Below are 26237 nucleotides of genomic sequence, written 5' to 3'. Positions count from 1 at the left end.
CGCGCGAAGATTATGGGTGTTGCTAACAAAACCCAAAAATTGCTGCTGACAGTTGCGGGATCTTTCAATATTGTTTTCTAAATGTATATTAAGCCATCGGATCTGATCTTTGACTAATTCTGTTCATTTACAGTTTATCTTCAATATTGTATCTTGTAAAGACAAAAGTAGGGAAAGCTCTCTTTGATCTTCACCGTGGATATAGGTTAGTTTATGGCCGAACCATTATAAGCCTTTTATGTCAAGTGTGTGTGATTTCTTTGCTTAGATTGATTAGTTATTCTTTTTGCACAGATCAAAATCATCAACCATAGTTTCTTTAGTAGCCATTTAAAGGTCATTAGACTTAAGAGTTAAGAGTAGTTCTTGGGGAACAGGAATCAGTTCTTGCTGATTTGAAGTTTAACAATACTACATTCGGATTATTTCAAATTCTACTAATTTTCTTTTTTGTTCCAAAATGATTTGATCAACAAGACACTTTGTTCAACAATTCATAGATCCACCAAACATTAATTTAGAAATCTAATTGCACAAATATATGGGAAATATCTATTCCTATAAAATTTGGAGAAATCAAGCCCTCATAGAAGGCTTGAATTTGAATCCACACCCTCAACCTAACTTGAGAGATACGGGAGACAAGGGCTAGTGCTCGCATTAGATAATTAATTTCTTAAGAAGTTTGTTTCATATTCATATTTACATCACGATTATTGATTTGTTATATTTAATTATAAAATAAGAGTGGTGGATAATACTTAGAACTCATTGCCTGCGATAAAATGAAATAAATTTAAAAAAGAAAAAGGCAAAAAAAAAAAAAAACACTAGAAGTTTCAATTTTTGTTACAAGTTTTAAGTTGGTTTACAGAAACTCAAATTACCAGGTAGGCAGTTGTAGTGGAAACTCCGTGAAATATTTTTAGATCCTATATTACAAAGTCTATGAAGCGGGAAAAGACAAAGGCAGGAAATCCAGATTTATGAATTAATATGTACGCCAGAGAACCCTTTATTTCAAGAATCTGGCAAAAACTATCTTTATCATTCAATTATGCACACAATTTTAATGAAAGCATTAGACAGATTTATAAGTTACTTGTACTTGTTAAATAATTCTGTCTCTAGTGTCATCACCACTTACTGACAAATGAACTTGGTAATAAAATTGGGTCCAGCTATATTACCCATGGTGTTTGGTACCCCATTTTTTGTCTTTTTCAAATCCACCTTTAGATTCAACCCAAAAGTTATACAACGGCTTAGATGCATTTGTTAGGTTATTAACCTTAACAATATTATAATTGTTGTTGTTGTTATTATTATTATTATTAAAAATATTATTAACAATAATTAATAATAACTAAAATAATAAAGTTAATAAAATTTAATAATAATAATAGTAATGGGGGCAGTATTGATCCGTTATTTAGTCAGGTTTCTTTATCGGGGTTCTTTAGTAGTTTTTTAGTTCATTTTTTTTCTTTTTTAAAAGTATTTTTATGCTTTTTCTTTCTTTGATTTAGTATGATATTGTTGGTATGCGCTAATACTTCTAATAAATTAATAAATTTCTAATTTTATTAATTAGAAATTAGAGTCGCATTTTCTAATTTTACAGTTAATTTCGTAGCACAGAAAAAAGGCAATAGAAATAATAATAATATTATTAAATTTTATTAACTTTATTATTTTAGTTATTATTAATTACTGTTAATATTATTTTTATTAATATTATCATTATTAACATTTATTATTATTATTAAATTTTATTAACTTTATTTTTTAGTTATTATTAATTATTGTTAATATTATTTTTATTAATATTATCATTATTAACATTTATTATTATTATTTTATTTTATTTATTTTATTTTTTTAGTTATTATTAATTACTGTTAATATTATTTTTATTAATATTATCATTATTAACATTTAGTATTATTATTATTATTATTTAATTCATATCATTTTTATAATAATATTTATACATGTATCTAGATAATGAAAATTACATTATTATTAAATTTTATTAACTTTATTATTTTAGTTATTATTAATTATTGTTATTATTATTGTTATTATTTTAGTTATTAATAATAATAATAATAACAACAACAACAACAACAATAATGATAATATTGTTAATAATGATAAATTAATTATTTTTATTAATTATTATTTTTATCATTATTTTTATTGTTAATAATGATAATATTAATAAAAATAATAATAACAATAATTAATAATAACTAAAATAATAAAGTTAATAAAAGTTAATAAAAGTTAATAATAATAATAATAATAATTATTATTATTAATGACATTTAAAATAATAAATTATTTGTGATTTGAACAAATGTAATTTAGGAAATATGAAAAAATTAGAAGGATAGAAAAGTAAATATATGTTTCATTCACATTCCCACATTTTCATTCATAAACCTCTCATGGGAATGAGATTTCCATTCCTTATTCTCAAATTGTGTGGGACCCACACATTTTATTCCCATTCCCAAATTACAATTTGCCAAGTAAACATAGGTTTCATTCTTATTCCTTTATTCTCATTCTCCAAACCCACAAGTAAACACACCATTAGAGAGTTGCTATCTGCCTTCAACAATAATATAACAATATGATGATCCGCCTCCTAAAATTACACTTATTTTTTACACTTCTTTTGAACCTTTAAATTAAGCATGAATGAATGTTTAAAATTAAATGATATGAATGTCAAATGAGTAGAGTTATTACTAATTCTCTCTCCTCTAATTTCTTTCCTTTTCTCTTCATTCTAACTATTGTATAATCAAAATAATAATTCTTTTTTCCTTAGTTGTGAAAATAAACCTGATAATAATGAAGCAGGAAATGATACCAAACCTCTGCATCCGGAGAACCTAAGTAACTCATTTGAATCTGCGACAAGAGGATGGTAGTTGACTAATGGTTGATATATTTGCTTCGATGTACCTCAAAACTTTTAAATTGCCAATATTATTTTGCAAATTTTCTAGTTTAGAGCAACTCTCTAAGCACAACCTTTCAAGCCATACTAGATTTTCGAATGCAGATGGCGGTTCTGTGATTGTTATCCGTCTTAAAATGATGTATCTTAAATGTTACATTTTCTCCAAGATTTCTGGGAAACTCTCAGTCATCGCGATGAAGCCCGAGCAGAGATTTCAATTTACAAATGCTAGTTGATTCCGTCTTTAGCCTTGTGCAATTAACTGAATTTCAACACTTTAAGACCAATTAAGCACTCTATTGATGAGGGAACTTCTTCTATTGCAGTTTTTCATAAGTCTAGGTCTGTTAAGTTTCTAAAAAATTATGGAAACTCTGTAAGATTAATCGAGTTGCAGAAATCAATAGTTATCGGAGAAACAAAATGAATGCTTCTTAGAAAAGATCTAAGACGTGTGTAGCCCTCGAAACACAATATATATACTAGATGGCTGAAATTCTGGATGGATGAGGGAGCGCAAGCCAATTAAGTTTGTACAATTTAAAAGATTTGTTCCCTCTCATGACTTATGGTTTGTGATAGGTCTGGCATCATAGTGAAGTAGGGAGTGATGGAGGTCAACAGATTTTAACTTGAATGTTTTCTATTAAAAGGACAAACAAAGAATACAGTAAATTAGGATCAACCAATTTTACAACTAAATGCGTATATTTTAAAGAATAAAAAACTTACTGCTCTGGTACTGGTATACCATATCTTTTTTGCTTCTCAAACTTTTTCAAATTTATTGTAAAGCAATTTGAGGTCAATAAGGTTCTTCAACTTAAAACTTGATAATAATGTTCTCAATGGAAACCCATGTCTTTAAAGATATCACAATTTTTCTATAAGGTATTTCAAACCTTGGTCAACATGCACGTCAGAGCTTGTAATTGAAACACCAAAACACTCTGATACATAAAATTTAAGCAATCTAAGATTTCACATATATATTTGCACAGGCTTGAGAACATATATGCTTGTTTTTTATTTTTGACAAGTCAAGGAATATGCCTTCAATAATAGCATAGGGCCTTAGAGATCTATATCACATAACTTTAATAAAATCTAAAACTTGATTATGTAAAAATATTTGCTAACACATTTATTTTAATATAAAAATTCTTACCAAGAAATGCTTGCTAACAATAGCAAATAAATAAATAAATAAATAAATAATTATCATTATTATTATTCATATCCATTGATATATTTGCAAACTTTCTTATAATTATATTTTATAATCTTATTTCAGTTGAAAGCAATCCACAATTTTGTAGTTTTATGTAAAATAAGTAGGGATGACAATAGTACCCGCAAACCCGCTTAAATCCACCCACCAAAACCCGCCTGTTACGGGTAATTTTGTGGGTTGCGGGTGGGTATGGCATTATAAATTGACACCCATAGTAGGTTGCGGATGGGTTTAGTATTAGACAAATATCCGACGAATACCCGCATGGGTATCTGTCAACCCACATCTTTTTTTATTATTTTTTAATTTAATTTTGATTAAAAAAATATTTAAATATAAAAATATACTTATACACTTATTATAATTTTGGTTGAATTTTCTTTAACTTAATGCATGGATTATTTCATTATTATAATTTTGTTCTTCGGATTAGTGTTTAAAAATTAACATTCTTTAGAAAATATTAATTTTAAGTATTATTATAGGAATCATGTTGGATGGGTGCTAATGGTGGTGAATAAAATGAAAATTTTCGATCGGAGCTTGTGTTGAATGACAATATGAAATGATAATTGTTATTTTTAAATACTAGTTAGTAGCTTTTTTATGGATTTATGTATTTTATACTTAAATTTGAGAATTTGTTTGAATTAATGTTGAAAATTTAATTTTTCATTTACATTGGTTAAATTTAAAATTGAGTATGTTTTTTGGAATTTTAGGTTATTACTACAAATTTACATATTGAACATCTATGATTTTAAATATTGAACATCTATCATTACAGATTTGTTAATTGTCAACACACACAGAGAATGAATTTTCTTTAAAAGATAAAAATCTGCAATTTAAAATTCATGAGCGTTAATGACAAATCCGTTGTGTGGTAATGACAAATCCGATACGGACAGTGCCCATTACCATACCTAAAAACAAGGAAAATTTTCTTAAAAAAGATCTTGCGGGCCTAATTTTATGGCCTATAGGGCTAAGTCTCAGAGCTCATTCATATCTGAGCAACAAACCCCTATTACCATTTGAACGAAATTACTGGAAAGGGCAGGCATAACAGTTTTCCTGCACTTCTTTCATAGCTATGGAGCTGATATTTCTTGGATGAGCAACAATAATTACAGCACGTTCTAAACATTTATACTGTATATGTTGAAATTTTTTAATTACATAATTCAAGATGATATGGATTAATATTTTACCATGTTACCAGATTGTAGATTCATGTTTAAGTGCAAATTATACAATCTTATTTACTTGGTTTTGGTTGAATTGAATGTATCCGACCTTACAAATTTCCTTTCATATAATATTTATATTCTTCTTATATCCATGTTTTATTGAGAAAAGGATATATACACTATATTCTACATCCACGGAAGGAATTATGCGAATTCTGATATTACAAAAGAAACAGAGATTGTTGAGAGTAGATGTACGATTGAAAAGGTGTGAAGTAACTGTATTGAAGTTGAATGCTTGGAGCTTTCTGTCGGTTTTCCTAGAAATACCTTGGAGCTCTCCTAATACTTATTTTCTGACATAGAAAAAGCGATATGCGTTCTCGTAGACAAGCACTACGGGATAGGAGAGATCCTTCTTTGCTATCCCACTAGGAGAAGACCCATTCTTTCTATGTTGTTTAGGTGCGCGATTGCTATTGGTTGAAGGCTGCCCCTTTCCTTGTATCCCGGTTCTTTGTTGCAGTCGGATGGCACCCGTGACGAAGGTTTCCGCTGATGATTTTATCATTCTCTTACTTTATGTGGATGACATATTGATTGTAGGCCATGATGCTACTAAAATTGAGAAGTTGAAGAGAGAGCTTCCATCACTTAGGCCGTTAGTGACAATAGTGACCTGAGGAGTGGAGATGCATTCCCTGATCCATTGCACTACCCTCTCCGGAAAGCCCAGGATGTTCAGGACTACGCCTACAAAGTCCCATCTAACTGTGTCAAAGTTGAAAGAAAAACATGTAAAAGTTTTTGGTGGCCCAGCAAAGAGTTACTAACATTATCATGAAATGATCCTAAATTAACAATCTCCTAAACTCTGTGAGATATAAGCCTTAATGTGATGTAGTTGACCAATGTTTCTAGCATGAATGGAATCCTAACCTGCTACATGAACTCAATTCTACTGCTACATGAACCTGAACAAATGCTAGGAGGTGCCGGACGCAGCCTTCTATTCAACTCATCTGTTGATATGTAAACACACACAGAACACACACACACATATATAGTAGTCTTCTCATCCGAAATTTTAAAGTACAAAAAAAGTATGAGAACTGTGGGGTTTAAAAGGCCTAAAACTTAAAGTATTTAAACCGCACGGTTTATGCGTTTTCTCGAACTTTTTTATACTTTAAAATTCTAAATTAGAACATTTTTATAGCGCTTAAACCGCACGGTTTATGTATTTTTCTAAATTTTCCCACACTTTAAAATTATACACACACACACACACATACATATATATGTATATATATTATAATTTCTCAAATCCAGGATCTTAGATCTAATTGATTAATTGTTTAAACTTTTTCTTCATTATAAATTTTAAAAAATAATTTGAAGTCTAGCAAAAACATTTTTTAAATGGGGTGGATTTACGTAAGCTGTTATCGGTTATCCCCACCTACCAAAATATTATGTGGAACAGTGAAATCATATACGTACTCAAAATAATAATTTTTTAAATCCTAAAGGAATGTAAAAAGCCTCTTATATTTCTTTACATTTAAAAGAGCTCTTAAGGAAAGAATAAAATATAGACCATAAATAATTTTGGCAGATTTTTTCCCCTTAAAATTCAAAGAGAAAAATTTTAATTGCACATGGATATTATAGTGGGAGACCTAGCTTTAAAGAACATAATAAAGTAAGGCATGATTTTTCTTTTTTGTCATTATGGCCCTTAGTAGAGTGCAATCAGTGTAGTATTGTTGTCCAACTGTTTTAGTGTGGGATAAATTTCATTGTGTTCCCCTACTAGAGTGATTATCTTCAAAATACCCCCCAAGGATAAGAAAACACCACTCTACCCCACAATTGTCATTCTAGGTGAAGCACGACGAAGTGTTATTGATCTAGGAATGCTATATCTAATCATTCATATCTCAAGGGACATTTCATCTAATCCACATTTAATCGTCTTCATCTGCCATGGATAGGTATCTTCAACTACAGGCTCATCCTCATCCTCCGAATTTTCTAAGTTAATCACCTCTCTTCTTTTTATAATTTCATCTACATATCCACTGTTATCCTCATCTATCTCCTCTTTCAACTCACAACTACCTACATCACTCGTAGTAGCATGAATGGTAGTCAAAGGAATAACATCCACCACAATATTTTTGGTCATTTTGATACTAGGTCTTGTTGAACTAAGAAAAACCTACAAAGTGAAAATGACTATGATTACTCTCCTAAGGATAGCAATAAATAATAAAAAGCAATGAATAAATAAATACTCACAAAAAGACGTCGGAAAGTCGCAGGAAAATCACTAGAGAGTCGACAAAAGGCCGCCAAAAATTCGTCGCCAGCTACTATGAACACCACCGTCGGGCACCTTGAGAAATTTTTCTCTCTTGTTAAGTTTGAGGATGAAGCTGAACTTGGATCAGCTCACTTGGGAGTGCCAGCTGGAGCTTACTTGATTACCAAGAATGATGCTCACACAAGTAAGGTGATGCAACACACACGTGAAGAAGAAAGATATCCAAGTTGGCAGAACAATTACACAGAGATTCCTCAACCATTATGTGTGTAACAATCTAGTTATAGATGAGCGGCTGAGATTTAAATAGATAACACACGTATTATTTGTTTTTAGTAATTGTAAATATGAGTTGCTGAGCTGTATGATAAATCTGATCAGCTATATAAGTCAGTAGCATTGTACATTGCATAATAAATAAAACAGTTACAAATTCATTACTCAAAATTCTCACATGGTATCAGAGCTCTGAGAAGCAACAATGGCGAGTAATGAAAATCAGATCAACAGTAATGGAGCTTCGAGCTCAACCATAAACACTAATCATCTTTCAAACGTTAGCACCTCTGTTCTTAACTCACTTGTCTTCAACACGCCAATAAAGCTTACCAATAACAATTACTTGTTGTGGCGATCTCAAGTGATAGCTACGATCAATGCAAATGATCTGGAGGATCTGATCGATAGCTCAAAGAGTCCACCTAGTCGAGTTGCGATCAACATTGACAGTGATCAAACTGTGATCACAACTCCAAATCCACAGTTCCAGATCTGGAGAAGAAATGATCAGCAGCTGATGAGCTGGTTACTCTCAACTTTAAGTGAAGAAGTTCTTAGTGCTGTAGTTGGAGCAAGGTCTTCTCTGGAGGTGTGGCAAGTTCTTGCAGCTCAGTTTAGAGCTAGATCCAGAGCCAGAGTTCTGCATTTGAGAACTCAAATTCAGACCACGAGGAAATGATCTACCTCTATTCATGAGTACTACACAAAGATGAAAACAAATCTTGATGCTCTGAGAGCTGCTGGAAATAATATGACTGATGAAGATTTTGTGCTGTGCTTGCTTGCTGGCCTTGGATCTGAATATGATTCAATTGTTACAACTATTAATGCACAACCTGAAGGCACATCTCCCTCTGATGTGTATGGCATGCTGCTGAGTCATGAACATAGAATCGAATATCAACACTCTGTCAGTCATATGGATTATCAAGCTAACTTAGCTTATCACAGAGGAAATCAAAGGAGGAACTGGCAGCCGAACAACAACTATGGTGGAAGGCCAGCTAGAAGCTCAAATGGAAAACAACCTGGTGGATACAATTTCAATCAGAATATGAATTCACCAGACAAGTTCAAAGGCAAGAATCCTGCTGATGAAGAAGAACATAAGGGACCATGCCAGATCTGTTTCAGGAAAAATCACACTGCTACCAACTGCTCGTACAGGTTTAAGAAGAATTATGTACCTAATCAAGCACCTAACAGGAGGAGTGCATTTATTGCTGAAAATGGAAGTCACAGGGATGGAGCCTGGTATCTTGACAGTGGTGCAACCAACCACATCTCAAATGACTTCAACAATCTCAACATCAACTCTGAGTACAAGGGAAGTGATCAGCTGGCAGTAGGTAATGGTACTAAACTCAAAATAGTTTTTGTTGGTCACTCACTGCTCAACACACTTGATTCACACACATCAACTCATATCAAACTTAACCACATTCTTTATGTTCCAGAAATAACCAAAAAGTTGATTAGTATTTCACAATTATTGCATGATAATGATGTCTCTATTGAATTCCATAAAACTTGCTGTGTTGTCAAGGACAAGAGAAGGGGGAGTGTTCTTTTGAAAGGAATAGCTAAAGGTGGATTGTACAAACTGCTGAGTTTGCCTCATGATTCCAGTCAATTCAAATCCATTCTATTGTCTTCAATTACTACTCCTAGTCTACTTACAGTAAATAAAACATCTTGTCCTGAGTCTATGTTGTCTGTCAGTTGTAATGACAATTATACAAGCAACAAAGTGCTTGATCTTTGGCATATGAGATTAGGCCATCCTAGTGTCAGTGCTCTTGTGAAAACTTTATCTGCTTGTAATATTCAATTTGGAAATAAAACATCTGGTTTATCATTCTGCAAAGCCTGTCAGTATGGAAAACACACAGATTATCTTTCAAACATAGTGAAACAAAAACCTCAAAAGCCCTTGAGATCATCCATAGTGATCTTTGGGGTCCTGCACCCACTGAATCCAATCAAAGTTTCAGATATTATATATCCTTCATTGATGATAAAACCAGATACACATGGATTTATGGATTAACTCACAAGTCTCAAGCACTCACAACATTCATATCTTTCAAAAATCAAGTTGAGAAAAGTCTTGAACTGAAAATTAAAACCTTACAGTGTGACATGGGGGGGGGGGGGGAATACAAAATCTTTGAACCATACCTGAAACATGAAGGTATTTCTTTGAGATACTCATGCCCATACACTCATCATCAAAATGGGAAAGCTGAAAGGAAACACAGACACTTGGTAGAAACTGGATTGACTCTTCTTGCTCAATCTGGATTACCCTTGAAATTCTGGTGGGAAGCCTTCTCAAATGCCACATTTCTCATAAACAGAACCAGCACACCTACCTTAAATGACAAGACTCCTTTTGAATTCCTTTACTCAAAGAAACCAGATTACTCTCTCATCAAAACATTTGGCTGTGAGTGCTATCCTTTCATGAGACCTTACAATAAACATAAACTTGATTTTCATACCTCCACTTGTGTAAATTTAGGATTCAGCCAATATCACAAAGGTTATATGTGTCTAAGTTCAACTTGAAGAATATACATAGCAGCACATGTAAACTTCAATGAGAATTCTTTTCCTCTCAAAACAGATCCAAAATTCATAAAGTCAAACCAGAACAAACCATCTGAGTCTTTAAATTCCTTTAGCAAATTCATCACAGTGACTTTTCCTTCTGACAGTCACAATCATGAGGCACCAGCAGTAAGTACAAGTTCATCTGAAAAAGAAATTCATGATCTCACTCTCCCTAATGATCAAAATTCTAACAACAATCACAACCAAATTCTTCCAGAGCAAAATATTTCTTCAAACCTACACACAGAAATTCAAGATACCCCAGAGTGTTCTTGTGCCCCTGAACACAATGAAGCTCAAAACCAAAACACTGAAATAACTCAAACCACTTCTAAAATTAACCCTTCACATCCCATGATTACTAGAGCCAAAGCTGGCATCTTTAAGCCTAAAGCTTACAACACTGAAAAAGCTTTGTCCCTGGAAACACCATCAAGTGTTGCTGAAGCTTTAAGTGATAACAACTGGAAACTAGCTATGCAGGATGAGTTCAGTGCCTTGGTTAGAAATTAGACCTGGTGTTTGGTTCCACCAGAACAACATATGAAACTTGTGGGAAACAAGTGGATATTTAGAGTAAAACAAAACTCAGATGGAACAATAAACAGATACAAAGCCAGATTAGTTGCAAAAGGTTTCCTACAAACTGAAGGTGTAGATTATCAGGAGACTTTCAGCCCTGTGGTGAAAGCAGCCACAATAAGAATTGTTCTAAGCATGGCTGTGATCAATAATTGGAAGTTGAGACAAGTTGACATTAATAATGCCTTTCTAAATGGGGAGTTAACTGAAACTGTTTATATGCCTCAGCCTGAAGGCTTTGTGGATACAGATCACCCAAGATATGTTTGTAAGCTAAAGAAGGCCCTCTATGGTTTGAAACAGGCACCAAGAGCCTGGTTTGATAAGTTAAGATCAGTACTTGAATCATGGAATTTCTGTCGAGCAAAATCAGACACTTCATTGTTCTTCAAACAAAATGAAAATGAGCTGATCATCCTACTAGTTTATGTGGATGATATCATAATCACTGGAAGCAATAATGTTGAAATAGAGTAGCTTATTTGTAATCTGGGAAATGCTTTTGCTCTAAAAGATTTGGGTCAGCTTAACTTCTTTCTAGGCATTGAAGTCACAAGGAATGAAGATACTCTGTTTTTGTCACAATCAAAATATTTGAAGGAACTACTTACTAAGTTTGATTTAAAGAACTGTAATGGCTCAGACACTCCACTAGCAACTACAGAGAAGTTGAGCAAAAATATGGGGGAAATACATGCTGACTCAACTCAATACAGGAGAGCCATTGGAGGACTGCAGTATGCTGTATTAACCAGGCCTGAAATTGATTATGCAGTCAACAAGTTAAGTCAATTTATGTCCAATCCTCTGCAGCCACATTGGTCAGCTTGCAAACGAGTACTCAGGTATCTAAAGGAAACAATTGACTATGGCTTGACATTCAAGAAGTCTGACTCCTTTGATCTTGTAGCATATTCAGATGCTGATTGGGGAAGTGACCCTGATGATAGAAGGTCCACCAATGGGTATTGTGTTTTCTTGAGTGACAATTTGATTAGCTGGAGTTCTAAGAAGCAAAGTGTGGTATCTAAGTCCTCAGCTGAATCTGAATACAGAGCCATGGCATTAGCTAGTGCAGAAGTAACTTGGATATGTTCATTACTGCAAGAATTGGGATTAAAACTCAACTGTACTCCTCTGTTGTTAAGTGACAGTACAAGTGCAGCTGCAATTGCTACAAATCCAGTTCTCCATTCTAAGACTAAACACATAGAGATAGATATTCATTTTATCAGAGACAAAGTTGAGAAGAAAGAGATCGAAATTGCTTTTGTGCCCAGCAATGATCAAACTGCAGATATGTTAACTAAACCACTCACTTATTCCAAGTTTAGCTTCTTTAGAAACAAACTTAAAGTCTCTCCTAGAGACTTAAGTTTGAGAAGGGATGTTAAGTTTGAGGATGAAGCTAAACTTGGATCAGCTCACTTGGGAGTGCCAGCTGGAGCTTACTTGATTACCAAGAATGATGCTCACACAAGTAAGGTGATGCAACACACACGTGAAGAAGAAAGATATCCAAGTTGGCAGAACAATTACACAGAGATTCCTCAACCATTATGTGTGTAACAATCTAGTTATAGATGAGCGGCTGAGATTTAAATAGATAACACACGCATTACTTGTTTTTAGTAATTGTAAATCTGAGTTGCTGAGCTGTATGATAAATCTGATCAGCTATATAAGTCAGCTGCATTGTACATTGCATAATAAATAAAACAGTTACAAATTCATTACTCAAAATTCTCACATCTCTAACCTCTTCTCTTTTCTCTTGTAAACTATTGCATGAGATAATGAGAAATGAGGCATTATATAGGAGAGAGAGATGATCTTAGCCAATTAAAGAGGATTTGCAATTAAGACAATTAATGATAGAAATAAAATATTCTTAGGAAGGAATCAAATCCTCCTAACATAGCTTGAATCTCCAAAAATCATCCTAGGATGGAAATAAATTTTTCAAGTATGGAAAGAATCATCCTGAGATGGAAATTTGAATCATCAATAAATCATCCTAGGATGGAAATAAGTTATCCAAGTATGGAAAGAATCATCCTAGGATGGAAATTTGAATCATCAATAAATCATCCTAGGATGGAAATAAATTATCCAAGTATGGAAAGAATCATCCTAGGATGGAAATTTGAATCATCAATAAATCATCCTAGGATGGAAATAAAATTTTCCAATGATGAAAGGAATCCTCCTAGGATGGAAATTGAATCATCAATAAATCATCCTAGGATGGAAATAAATTATCCAAGTATGGAAAGAATCATCCTAGGATGGAAATTTGAATCATCAATAAATCATCCTAGGATGGAAATAAAATTTTCCAATGATGAAAGGAATCCTCCTAGGATGGAAATTGAATCATCAATAAATCATCCTAGGATGGAAATAAATTATCAAAGTATGGAAAGAATCATCCTAGGATGGAAATTTGAATCATCAATAAATCATCCTAGTATGGAAATAAATTATCCAAGTATGGAAAAAGTCATCCTAGGATGAAATCCTCTTAAGGATAAAATCTAAGGAAACTTTCCTTAAAGAAAATCATCCTAGGATGAAATCCTCCTAAGGATAAAATATAAGGAAAATTTCCTTAAAGAAAATCATCCTAGGATGAAATCATCTTAAGGATAAAATTTAAGGAAAGTCATCCTACGATGAAGGAAAATTTCCTTAAAGAAAATCATCCTAGGATGAAATCATCCTAAGGATAAAATTTAAGGAAAGTCATCTTAGGATGAAATCCTCCTAAGGATAAAATCTAAGGAAACTTTCCTTAAAGAAAACCATCCTAAGATGAAATCCTCCTAAGGATAAAATCTAAGGAAAATTTTCTTAAAAAAAAAAATCGTCCTAGGATGAAATCCTTCTAAGGATAAAATATAAGGAAATTTTCCTTAAAGAAAATCATCCTATGATGAAATCCTCCTAAGGATAAAATATAAAGAAAATTTCCTTAAAGAAAATCATCCTAGGATGAAATCCTCCTAAGGATAAAATTTAAGGAAAATTCCTCCTAAGGATGAAATTCTTGGAGAAAATCCTCCTAAAGATATTAAAAAATAATAATAAGAAAGTCTAAATTTTTTATTTATTTAAAAATTTTAGACTGGGGGGGCAACTGTTGGATCAAAAATAAAATAAGTCTAATAAGACCCATCTAATAGATTTCCTCTCAATTAAGCCCACGAAGTGGTGGACAAATGACCTAGAATGATCCTCCTAAGTAACAAGGTTTCAAAGCCCAAAAGGAGCCAAAATCCTAGATTCCTATCCTAAGACAAATCACCTAGGATAAATCAACTAGGTGACAAGGATGTAAAGTCCAAAACGTGCTGAGGTTCTAGGCTCTTACCCTAGGACAAACCTCCTAAGTTTGAAGGCTCTTATGATCCCAAGGTCTTAGTAAAAATAACCTAAGGATAAAATATTCCTTCCTCTAATTTGTAGACAAGTTTGTATATCCATGTGTCAATCCACATGGGCACTAGAGGACAAGTGTTGCCAAATGTCACAAGAACAATGACATTTGTCATCAAAATAACTAGGACCCAAGTCAAATCAGTTTGGTCGATAAATATGTCTTTCATTCACATCAAAAGGTAAGACAAAAAAAGAGACTCAAAAGGGGAAAATGCTAACTTTCTCCCTCTAATCTTTCTCTTTCTAAATTCATATTTCCAAAAGTCCGATGACTGACTTGACCGTCGGAGGGTTTACGCTGGCAAAGCCGGCCCTTTGATAATTTTCTTGTGTTTGTAGAGTATCACAGGACAAGGACCTTCTGATTGCCTAAGGAAGTGGACTCAGAAGAGTATATACAAAGGCCCATAAAGATCAGCCCAAAGAATGAACTCACCATCATAAGTTGGGACAAAATTTGCACCAACAAGTACCATGTGATACTATCTCACCATAAAGTGAGCACCATCGCCCATTATATCATTACTCATTAATTATATCCACAAGATTTAGCAGGATATCTAATTCCTTACACTGGGCCACTTGATATATAAGAGCCAAAGTATTGATTGTTGTATCCTCGTACTATAAATAGAGCGTAATCACATACACATTCTCATTCTCAATTCTTGATTGGCGGTACAGCTGAGAAATAGAGAGAACATTAAAAGGGAAAAAAATATGGAAGTAATGAAAGTACTACACATGAATAAAGGAGATGGTGAAACCAGCTATGCAAATAATTCCGCCGTTCAGGTTTGTTAATTCCATGTTACCAAATTTCATTTCAGTGCTTACTGTATTGTTCTTAATTAATTTCTTCATGGATATACAGCTGATTCAGTTAATTATATATGTAGGGCAAGATTATAACAACAGCGAAACCGGTGATTGAAGAAGCTATACTAGGAATCTTATGTGAAACATTCCCAGAGAGCATTGGCATTGCGGACTTGGGCTGTTCATCTGGACCCAACTCCTTGCTTGTGATCTCTGAGATAATCGACATCATACATGCAAAATGTCGCAATCTGGGTCGTCCATCGCCGGAGTTTAGGGTTTCTTTGAATGATCTTCCTGGCAATGACTTCAACTCCATATTTGAGTCATTGCCAGCGTTCTTCAAGAAGCAAAAACAAGAAAAGGGTATTGGATTCGGACGTTGCTACATATCGGGCGTGGCTGGTTCCTTTTATGACAGACTGTTTCCTGACAAGAGTCTCCACTTTGTGCATTCTTCTTCAAGCCTCCACTGGCTCTCCCAGGTTAGTATTTATTGACTGTATCCACTGGCTCGCCCGGGTCATTATTTCTTGACTGTAGTATGTATAGTGAAGGGACATATACTACAGATGTGTGTCTGCGATTCCTTAAACAGTTTTTATATTTCCAAGTCAAAGCACACACAAACCGCTCCTGGCGGAGAGTAATTTTCACTCAACTTGCATCTACTGCATGCTTAATGACTCTGAAACCTTGAACATAGGCATATTTTATTTATATATATCCAATTTTTGGAACTCCTTTGGAAAGGTCATGCTGATCAGTTGCTCAAGTATTTCTTATCTTATGTTGGTACCAAAACAGAAATCTTCCGTAAAGAATGGATAACGTATGAAACGCGTCCTGCTCAAAGCATTTATTTGTTTTTTTAATAAATATTTTAGGATATTATCATTTTACCACATAATTTTTTCTAACAAATTATTCTATTACCAAAGTTTTCTAATAATTACATTTTCTTATTTATTATTTTAATTTTTATCATTTTACCACCAAACAATTGACTCAATTAAGAAATTGCTAACGTCACGTGAGTAATTTAGAAACTTTAATACATTAAGCTGAAAGTATTATAATACTTACAATTTTATCGCTTAATTATTTTAAATTTACAAGATAATCAATTCATAAAAGTACTATCTCTTTTACTATAATTAATTTTTTATTTTTTTATTTTATTTGTACTTATACAGATTAGGGTAAAATAAATTTTTATCATAATTTTTTTGTTAAAAATTACATTATTTTTAAAAGCTTGGTAATAAAATAATAATAAACGAAATGTGAGGTGAGAAAAAATAATTGTTAAGAAAGAGCTTCAGTGCATGGTAGGCGAAAACTGTGGCTACGAAAAAGCTGAAAGAAAAACTAGTTAGATTTTGTGGTGAAATCAAGATTCGAAAAGTATGTAAGAACTAGATTGTACTTTTATCTGAACGATTAATGAAAGTAATCTGAAGGAAAAAATATGTACAGGTACCACCTGCTCTGGAGAGCAATGCTACCCCAGCGGCTTTGAATAAGGGAAAAATCTACATATCAAAGAGTAGCCCACAGTGCGTGTTGGATGCATACTCGTTGCAATTCCAAAATAATTTTTTGATATTTCTGAAATCACGAGCAGCAGAAATGATTGCTGGAGGCCGCATGGTCTTATCGTTAATGGGCAGGAGATCTATTGATCCTACCACTGAAGAAAGTTGCTACCAGTGGGAGCTCTTAGCGCAAGCACTAATGAGCTTGGTTACTGAGGTACTAACAATAATTAATTTGTTCCAAGTGTTTATCTCCTGCGCCCCCCCGCCCTCTCTCTCTCTCTCTCTCTCTCTCTCTCTCTCTCTCTCTCTCTATATATATATATATATATATATATATATATGCTCCTAATTAATTAAAATGTCCAAAATTTCATTGTACAAAATACAAATAATATTTGGCATGCAGCGTTTGATTGAAGAGGAAAAGCTTGATTCATTCAATGCTCCTTATTACGCTCCATGTCCGGAAGAACTAAAGATGGCGATACAAAAGGAAGGCTCATTCATCATTGATCGCCTCGGCCATTTTGAAATTGATTGGGATGGGGGTGTTGAAGAGCTCACTAATACAACGTTACTGCCATTGTCAAGAGGACAGCGAGTGGCTAAGACGGTAAGAGCCGTAGTGGAATCAATGTTTGAACTTCATTTCGGAAAGGGCATAATGGACCTTTTATTTGCAAGATATGCTGAGATGGTCGACGATTACCTGTCCAAGAACAGAGCCAAGTACATTAATTTGGTCATTTCGATTATCAAAAAGGATAACTAATCTAATTATAAATAAAGAGCTAGATGACGAAGCGTAAATTATTGTGTACTACTTCAGCTGTAATCTGGGTGCAAGTTCGCGTGTTCCTGCCTCTGTTGTTCCTAATTTGTTGAAGAATGAAGCCCAAATCTGTAATTATAGACAAATATGACAAGTTAGTTATATTTACAGGAAAAGTATGATATACTAGCCAAAACAGTATGTCATGTCAATTAAAGATGGCAAATTGCAAACTTGCGCTCTTTTAAGCCTAAGCCGAAGCTCATGTTCTTGGTAACAGCCTTAGGGCCAGTTTGGGAATACTGTAATTTTTAAAATAATAATTATTAATTGTGCTGTAGAATCAGTTTGGGAATGCTATAGTTTTTAAAGTAATTGCTATTAGCTGTATTGTAAAAATAATCAATTTTAAAGAGAATTAGTTAAGTATTTGATAAATTTTATTTTCAGAAGTATTGTGAGTTTTGAAAACAATTATGAGCACTTGATAAATTTGATTGTTAAACTGTAGCGAGAAAATAAATCACTAAAATGTATTTAATATACAATAAAATTTACTTATAAAAATATGCACATATAATATTTTTAATTGTGTATTATAATAATTTTTATTAAAAATAAAATTAAAAATATATTGATTTTATTTTTTATTTTTTATTTTTTATCTTTAAACAATTGATAATTAAAGTTATAATTTAGTGAAACAAATTTAATAATAATTCGACCAAAAAATTGATATTAATAAATTTATATTGATGAATCAAAATAAAATTTTATTAAAATATTGAGTTTGTTTCCAATTTGAATAAGGATAATTTTGGGTTTAGGTAGTAATTTTAAGGATATTTATAGAATTGTATTAAAGGATAAAATTAATTTTCAAAATCAGAATTTAAAAGATACTCTTTCCCTACTTTTCAAAATCAGCTGTGGGAGGAGCTGATTTGACAAAAGTAATTTTGATTTGTTTTTTTTTTTACCAAACACTAAAATTACCTTTAGATTTACAAAATCATTTTTAAACCTCCTAAAAGAAATCCTCAAACGGGCCCTTAGTTTCCCTAAAAATCCGTCTAAAGGCTTGCAAGCCTAGATAAGCCTAGGCGGGGATTAAAATTTTAAGTAAATTTTTAATAAAACTAAAAGTAATTAAAAAAAAGGATAACTAAACTAATTATAAATAAAGAGCCAGATGAGGCATAAATTTTTGTGTGCCACTTCAGCTGTAATATGGGTGCAGGTTCATGTGTTGCTGCCTCTGTTTTCCTTATGTAGTTGGAGAATGAAGGTCAAATCTGTCATTATAGCAGAGTGTGACAAGTGTCAAGTCGAGGGAAAGTACGATTTGTCATCCATAACAGTATGGCATGTCGGTTCAGTGTTCTGATAGCTGTACGACCCTTTTTTAAATGTCGGTTGATATAATAAGTAGTACACGTGATGTATCACGTGTATTACTTACTTCTATGGCATTATTAATTGCCGTTTTGCCTAACGGAATCAACCGAAGCCCTTCACGTGTCCCTTGGTTTGTTCTATTGGCTGTTAAAGCCGTTACACGCGCGCGAAGATTATGGGTGTTGCTAACAAAACCCAAAAATTGCTGCTGACAGTTGCGGGATCTTTCAATATTGTTTTCTAAATGTATATTAAGCCATCGGATCTGATCTTTGACTAATTCTGTTCATTTACAGTTTATCTTCAATATTGTATCTTGTAAAGACAAAAGTAGGGAAAGCTCTCTTTGATCTTCACCGTGGATATAGGTTAGTTTATGGCCGAACCATTATAAGCCTTTTATGTCAAGTGTGTGTGATTTCTTTGCTTAGATTGATTAGTTATTCTTTTTGCACAGATCAAAATCATCAACCATAGTTTCTTTAGTAGCCATTTAAAGGTCATTAGACTTAAGAGTTAAGAGTAGTTCTTGGGGAACAGGAATCAGTTCTTGCTGATTTGAAGTTTAACAATACTACATTCGGATTATTTCAAATTCTACTAATTTTCTTTTTTGTTCCAAAATGATTTGATCAACAAGACACTTTGTTCAACAATTCATAGATCCACCAAACATTAATTTAGAAATCTAATTGCACAAATATATGGGAAATATCTATTCCTATAAAATTTGGAGAAATCAAGCCCTCATAGAAGGCTTGAATTTGAATCCACACCCTCAACCTAACTTGAGAGATACGGGAGACAAGGGCTAGTGCTCGCATTAGATAATTAATTTCTTAAGAAGTTTGTTTCATATTCATATTTACATCACGATTATTGATTTGTTATATTTAATTATAAAATAAGAGTGGTGGATAATACTTAGAACCCATTGCCTGCGATAAAATGAAATAAATTTAAAAAAGAAAAAGGCAAAAAAAAAAAACACTAGAAGTTTCAATTTTTGATACAAGTTTTAAGTTGGTTTACAGAAACTCAAATTACCAGGTAGGCAGTTGTAGTGGAAACTCCGTGAAATATTTTTAGATCCTATATTACAAAGTCTATGAAGCGGGAAAAGACAAAGGCAGGAAATCCAGATTTATGAATTAATATGTACGCCAGAGAACCCTTTATTTCAAGAATCTGGCAAAAACTATCTTTACCATTCAATTATGCACACAATTTTAATGAAAGCATTAGACAGATTTATAAGTTACTTGTACTTGTTAAATAATTCTGTCTCTAGTGTCATCACCACTTACTGACAAATGAACTTGGTAATAAAATTGGGTCCAGCTATATTACCCATGGTGTTTGGTACCCCATTTTTTGTCTTTTTCAAATCCACCTTTAGATTCAACCCAAAAGTTATATAACGGCTTAGATGCATTTGTTAGGTTATTAACATTAAATGTCCCTATTGTTTATACAAAATACGAAAAATTAAAAGTTGTTATATTTTAACATGTAAGTCCATAATATTTTAAATTCTTTTTAGATTATTGAACTAGGTTTTCAATTAAATAACTTATTCTTACATTTGTTAATATTTATTTAAATTAATAATTCTCTTATTAATTAATAAACTAATTAATTTAATATATAGCTAAACATTGTATTTTTTTTACTAACATAATTGACAATAAATATATATACGATTTTTTTTAATTTAACAAAATGGCAGCCAATTTCCTCCCATGTGAGAGATATTATACCTTTTTTTTCTCTAACGCAAGAGATTTTACTATCTCAAATGGATGAAATGCACAAAATATGAAGATGAATTTAATTTCATATTATATATAATTAATGTTTTATTATTTTCTTGTAATAATAAAACATAAATTTTGTATAAACAATAGGGACATTTAATGTTAATAACCTAACAATGCATCTAAGCCATTGTATAACTTTTGGATTGAATCTAAAGGTGGATTTGAAAAAGACAAAAAATGGGGTACCAAACACCATGGGTAATATAGCTGGACCCTTATTTAACATACTATCAATTATTTGATTCTGTAGAAAAATATATTAATTTACTAACAATAATAATAATAATAAAGTGTTAGTTTATCAATTCGTAAAATCATGAGTTTATCAATTTATGAAATCATTTTTGTTCATTTGAACAAGGATTTTGTATTTTTGGTTGAATTTTTGTCCTTAAATAAAAAGAGTAAATTTAATTACACACTTAACTAAATTGAGTTTTTTTATTCCACCCCAACATTTTAAATAGTCATTAGCACTCATTTAAAATATTACATTAACTTAATTAAAGAAGGGTAAAAAAATAAATCTAAGCAATTACTCTATTTGAAAATAATTTAAATATTTCTTTATTAATTTTTTGTAATTAAAAAGAAGAGTAATAATTTTATTTTATTATTTTGTTTCTATATTGTAAATAATTTTAGTTATCTTTTAATATTAATCATTTTAGGAAAAGTAAATAAAAAATAAGAATTTTTTATGTAAAACACATTAATCAATTTTTCATATTATAAAATGCATAATGATTTATAATAAAAATTAAATGCGCATGTTTACCCATGTGGCAACGTAGTTTCGGCCAATAAAATTTTAATAATAAACTACTTGGACTTGGTAATAATCAAAGGCTTAACACTTTCAGATCATGGAAAAACTAATGATAATCTCTGTACAATCATATCGAGTTCTGACCATTTACTAAAGTGCAGAGTTAATAATCAAGCACAACAAGTATATTAAGTTTTGTCAGAAAAATTTATTCTTTTTCCTTTTTATTTTTTATGCAAAGGGGCTCTCAATCAAGAGCCAAAAAGGAATTAAACGGGTAAGCTACCCCATACATATCATGAGCAAGTAAAGGTTTAACACTTTTAGGAGGACTCAAAAACAAGTGGAGACTCAGCGAAAGAGAAATAGCGAGATTAACCATGTGGTCCGTAGCGTAATTGGCCTCACGGTATATATAATTGATGCAAATATACCAATCACCCTTTAGAAGCTCTTTTATAGACCAAATGAGCGGAGAAAATTCATTGTTTAACTAACAAAAATTGGAAACCATCTGAGAACTTACATACAAATGAAATAGTTTGAGCAGACAATGAACGTATATATTTCATATACTTTTTTTGCTACGTGAATGGAGAAGCTTTATTTAGTCAAATGGTACTCCCTATTGTGGATTATAAAGTAAATGAAAATCTCTCACAAGTTCCAGATTTTTATGAGTCTTATATCTGTAATGCATGAAAGAATAATTAATAAATATTTCAAACTTTTGTATTTCATAATTTTTCTTTCCATCAAAAAGCATTTTTAGCTTGAAAAGGGTATAATATGAAGATTCAATTTAATGTTATTTAAAATATATATATATGCATATAAGATAAATATTTTAAAAGATTGCACATCATGCAAACTAAATGTCAAGAAGGTTGAGAGAAAGATAAGATAAAGATGTGTTTCTATTAATTTTTTAATTTTTTAAATATTTAAAGGCTGAGAGATAGTGGGAGACAAACGGCAGCATCTCTCTTATTTTCTCTCAGCTTTCTCTATATTTAACTGTGCTCTCATGCAAAATTGGTTCTCTTCTATCAAAAAATAGAATGACAAAAAAGTAGCCAACTTTTACCGTTCATATTCAACTGGACCGTTAACAGGATTGTTTTCAATTGAATTTTGGGTAAAAAAAACTGTTAACAAGATTGTTTTCAGTTTAATTATAGGTACAGACATTGTTGGTGCGCTTCTTTTCGAATCACATTTTTAACTTTTAATTTATCTTTCAATCACATGTTTTTCGTAATTTATCTTTGCGCTTCTTTTTGAATCACTATTTTTATCTTTTAATCACATGTTTTTCCGGTGACAACTCGTTAGGGTAATCTTAAGTTTTTAATTTCGTAATCATTTTTCCAATCAATATTCTCAAGGCTTTAGTTTTATAATGCTTTTCATATTATTATTAACACTGCTTTTTACTATTAGAGCTGGACCTTAGCTTCCTTGTTATTGATTTTATATGCACACGCAGATTAATATAAAAGTCAGAAATTTGAGGCGACATATTCAACTCTTATATTAAATTGAAAGGATGGCATAAACTTTAGATAGAATGTGTTTCATTGCTTCTTGTTAATTTCTTTTTAAAATGTTCTTTGGAACTCCCTTGGAGTCCCACGTACAGCTGGGTGAAGTGTAAGATAAAGCTTCTGCCAAGGATTTCCATTGCTTAGATACCTTCAGGGAGAATAATAATGCTACATATTGTCTTGTTAATCTAGGTCTTAATCATGATGAGCTTTTTTGGCGGAATGATCCTCCCGTGAGATTCAATAGTTCTTGTCACAAGATGCTAATGACTTTCCGAAGTATCGTTTCTTTTTATGTACTTGTGTTTTGAGTTTCTTTTTTTTCCCCCTAGATTTTTCTTCTATGTTGTTCTCAATGCTATGGGTTGTATTAGGGATAAGGGCCATTATATACCCCTTAAATAGATGTATCAGTTATTTTTATTGTTAATAATAACAATAATTTTAAAATTATTATTATTATTATTAACAAAAATGACTAGAATAAGAACAATAACAACAATGGGCTAGATTAGCAGCTCTCTAAAAGTATATTTAGTTTTATATTCATTAATATTTATTGAATTTGAGATGAATCAATGGATAAGATTTATTAAAAATTTAAAATTTTTTAATATTGTCTCTTTCTATTTGGATCCCACTTCAAATCTTTCTCCTCTAATATTTTCTCTCTCCATTTGCCATACTCTCTCTCTCTCTCACTCTCTCTTCTTTTTCTCTTATCTTTTTTAATCTCTTACTTAATAATAAGTTTCCCCATATACTTTTGACTTCTTTTCATCTGCTGGGTCACCAATACCCATCATGGCTTTCATATTTTCAAGTTACGTACATTGCTGGAAATGAGCCAGTAAAATTGTTGTTCTAGGCATCAAAGATTCGCAACTTACAGGAAAAATAATCAGCCTTATAATCCTTTAAAGGAACATAAAATTTATTCGAATGTAGAACAAGAATCTGAAGCTTCCGAAGAGTTCCCAGCCAATGTGGGATTTAATGTATCCTTTATCTTGTTGTTTCCGAAATCAAGAACTTGAAGAGAGATTTGAAAAATAAGAGAAAAGAAGAGAGAGGGAGAGAAAGAGAGAGCGTGGCAAAAGGGAGAGAGAAAATATTGGAGCAGAAAGATTTGGAGTAGGGTTCACACAAACAGAGAAAGTATTAAAAAATTTTAAATAGTTAATTTTAATAAATCTCATTATTGATTCTTCTCAAATCCCACAGATATTAATGAGGGTAAGGCTAAGAGTAGTATTAGAGAGTTGCTATCTGCCTATCTACCTTCAACAATAATATAACAATATGATGATCCGCCTCCTAAAATTACACTTATTTTTTACACTTCTTTTGAACCTTTAAATTAAGCATGAATGAATGTTTAAAATTAAATGATATGAATGTCAAATAAGTAGAGTTATTATTAATTCTCTCTCCTCTAATTTCTTTTCTTTTCTCTTCATTCTAACTATTGTATAATCAAAATAATAATTCTTTTTTCCTTAGTTGTGAAAATAAACCTGATAATAATGAAGCAGGAAATGATACCAAACCTCTGCATCCGGAGAACCTAAGTAACTCATTTGAATCTGCGACAAGAGGATGGTAGTTGACTAATGGTTGATATATTTGCTTCGATGTACCTCAAAACTTTTAAATTGCCAATATTATTTGGCAAATTTTCTAGTTTAGAGCAACTCTCTAAGCACAACCTTTCAAGCCATACTAGATTTTCGAATGCAGATGGCGGCTCTGTAATTGTTATCCGTCTTAAAATGATGTATCTTAAATGTTCCATTTTCTCCAAGATTTCTGGGAAACTCTCAGTCATCGCGATAAAGCCGAGAAGAGATTTCAATTTACAAATGCTAGTTGATTCCGTCTTTAGCCTTGTGCAATTAACTGAATTTCAACACTTTAAGACCAATTAAGCACTCTATTGATGAGGGAACTTCTTCTATTGCAGTTTCTAAAAAACTTCTTCTATTGATAAGCCTAGGTCTGTTAAATTTCTAAAAAATTATGGAAACTCTGTGAGATTAATCGAGTTGCAGAAATCAATAGTTATCGGAGAAACAAAATGAATGCTGCTTAGAAAAGATCTAAGACGTGTGTAGCCCTCGAAATGCGTATATTTTAAAGAATAAAAAACTTACTGCTCTGGTACTGGTATACCATATCTTTTTTGCTTCTCAAACTTTTTCAAATTTATTGTAAAGCAATTTGAGCTCAATAAGGTTCTTCAACTTAAAACTCGATAATATTGTTCTCAATGGAAACCCATGTCTTTAAAGATATCTCAATTTTCTATAAGGTATTTCAAACCTTGGTCAGCATGCACGCTCAGAGCTTGTAATTGAAACACCAAAACACTCTGATACATAAAATTTAAGCAATCTAAAGATTTCACATATTTGCAGAGGCTTGAGAACATATATGCTTGTTTTTTACTTTTGACAAGTCAAGGAATATGCCTTCAATAATAGCATAGGGCCTCAGAGATCTATATCACATAACTTTAATAAAAAATTCTAAAACTTGATTATGTAAAAATATTTGCTAATACATTTATTTTAATATAAAAATTCTTACCAAGAAATGCTTGCTAACATAGCAAAAAATAAATAAATAAACAATAATAATAATAATAATAATAATTATTATTATCCATTGATATATTTGCAAACTTTCTTATAATTATATTTATAATCTTATTTAAATTGAAAGCAATCCACAATTTTGTAGTTTTATGTAAAACAAGTAGGGATGACAATAGTACCCGCAAATCCACTTAAACCCACCCACCAAACCCCGCTTGTTACGGGTAATTTTGTGGGTTGCGGGTGGGTATGTCATTATATCTATGTCTATATCTAGTTGTATCGGTGATGATTCCCCCCAAAACCCTCCACCATCACTTTTT

General features: G+C 31.9%; 1 protein-coding gene across 1 annotated transcript; it reads left to right on the top strand.

Annotated features, from left to right (window-relative positions):
• The first annotated feature begins 15371 nt into the window (after nt 1-15371).
• On the top strand, nt 15372-17783 carry LOC112099682 (jasmonate O-methyltransferase-like). Its single transcript, XM_024187107.1, has 4 exons — nt 15372-15446; nt 15551-15955; nt 16950-17225; nt 17418-17783. The coding sequence occupies exons 1-4, from the start codon at nt 15372-15374 to the stop codon at nt 17781-17783; spliced, it is 1122 nt and encodes a 373-aa protein (XP_024042875.1).
• Nucleotides 17784-26237: the final 8454 nt, after the last annotated feature.

The sequence above is a fragment of the Citrus clementina genome, unplaced genomic scaffold (assembly GCF_000493195.1).
Source record: "Citrus clementina cultivar Clemenules unplaced genomic scaffold, Citrus_clementina_v1.0 scaffold_3, whole genome shotgun sequence".
Taxonomy (NCBI): domain Eukaryota; kingdom Viridiplantae; phylum Streptophyta; class Magnoliopsida; order Sapindales; family Rutaceae; genus Citrus; species Citrus x clementina.
The sequence above is the reverse complement of the archived record's forward strand: the minus strand, read 5'-3'. Positions and strand labels throughout refer to the sequence as shown.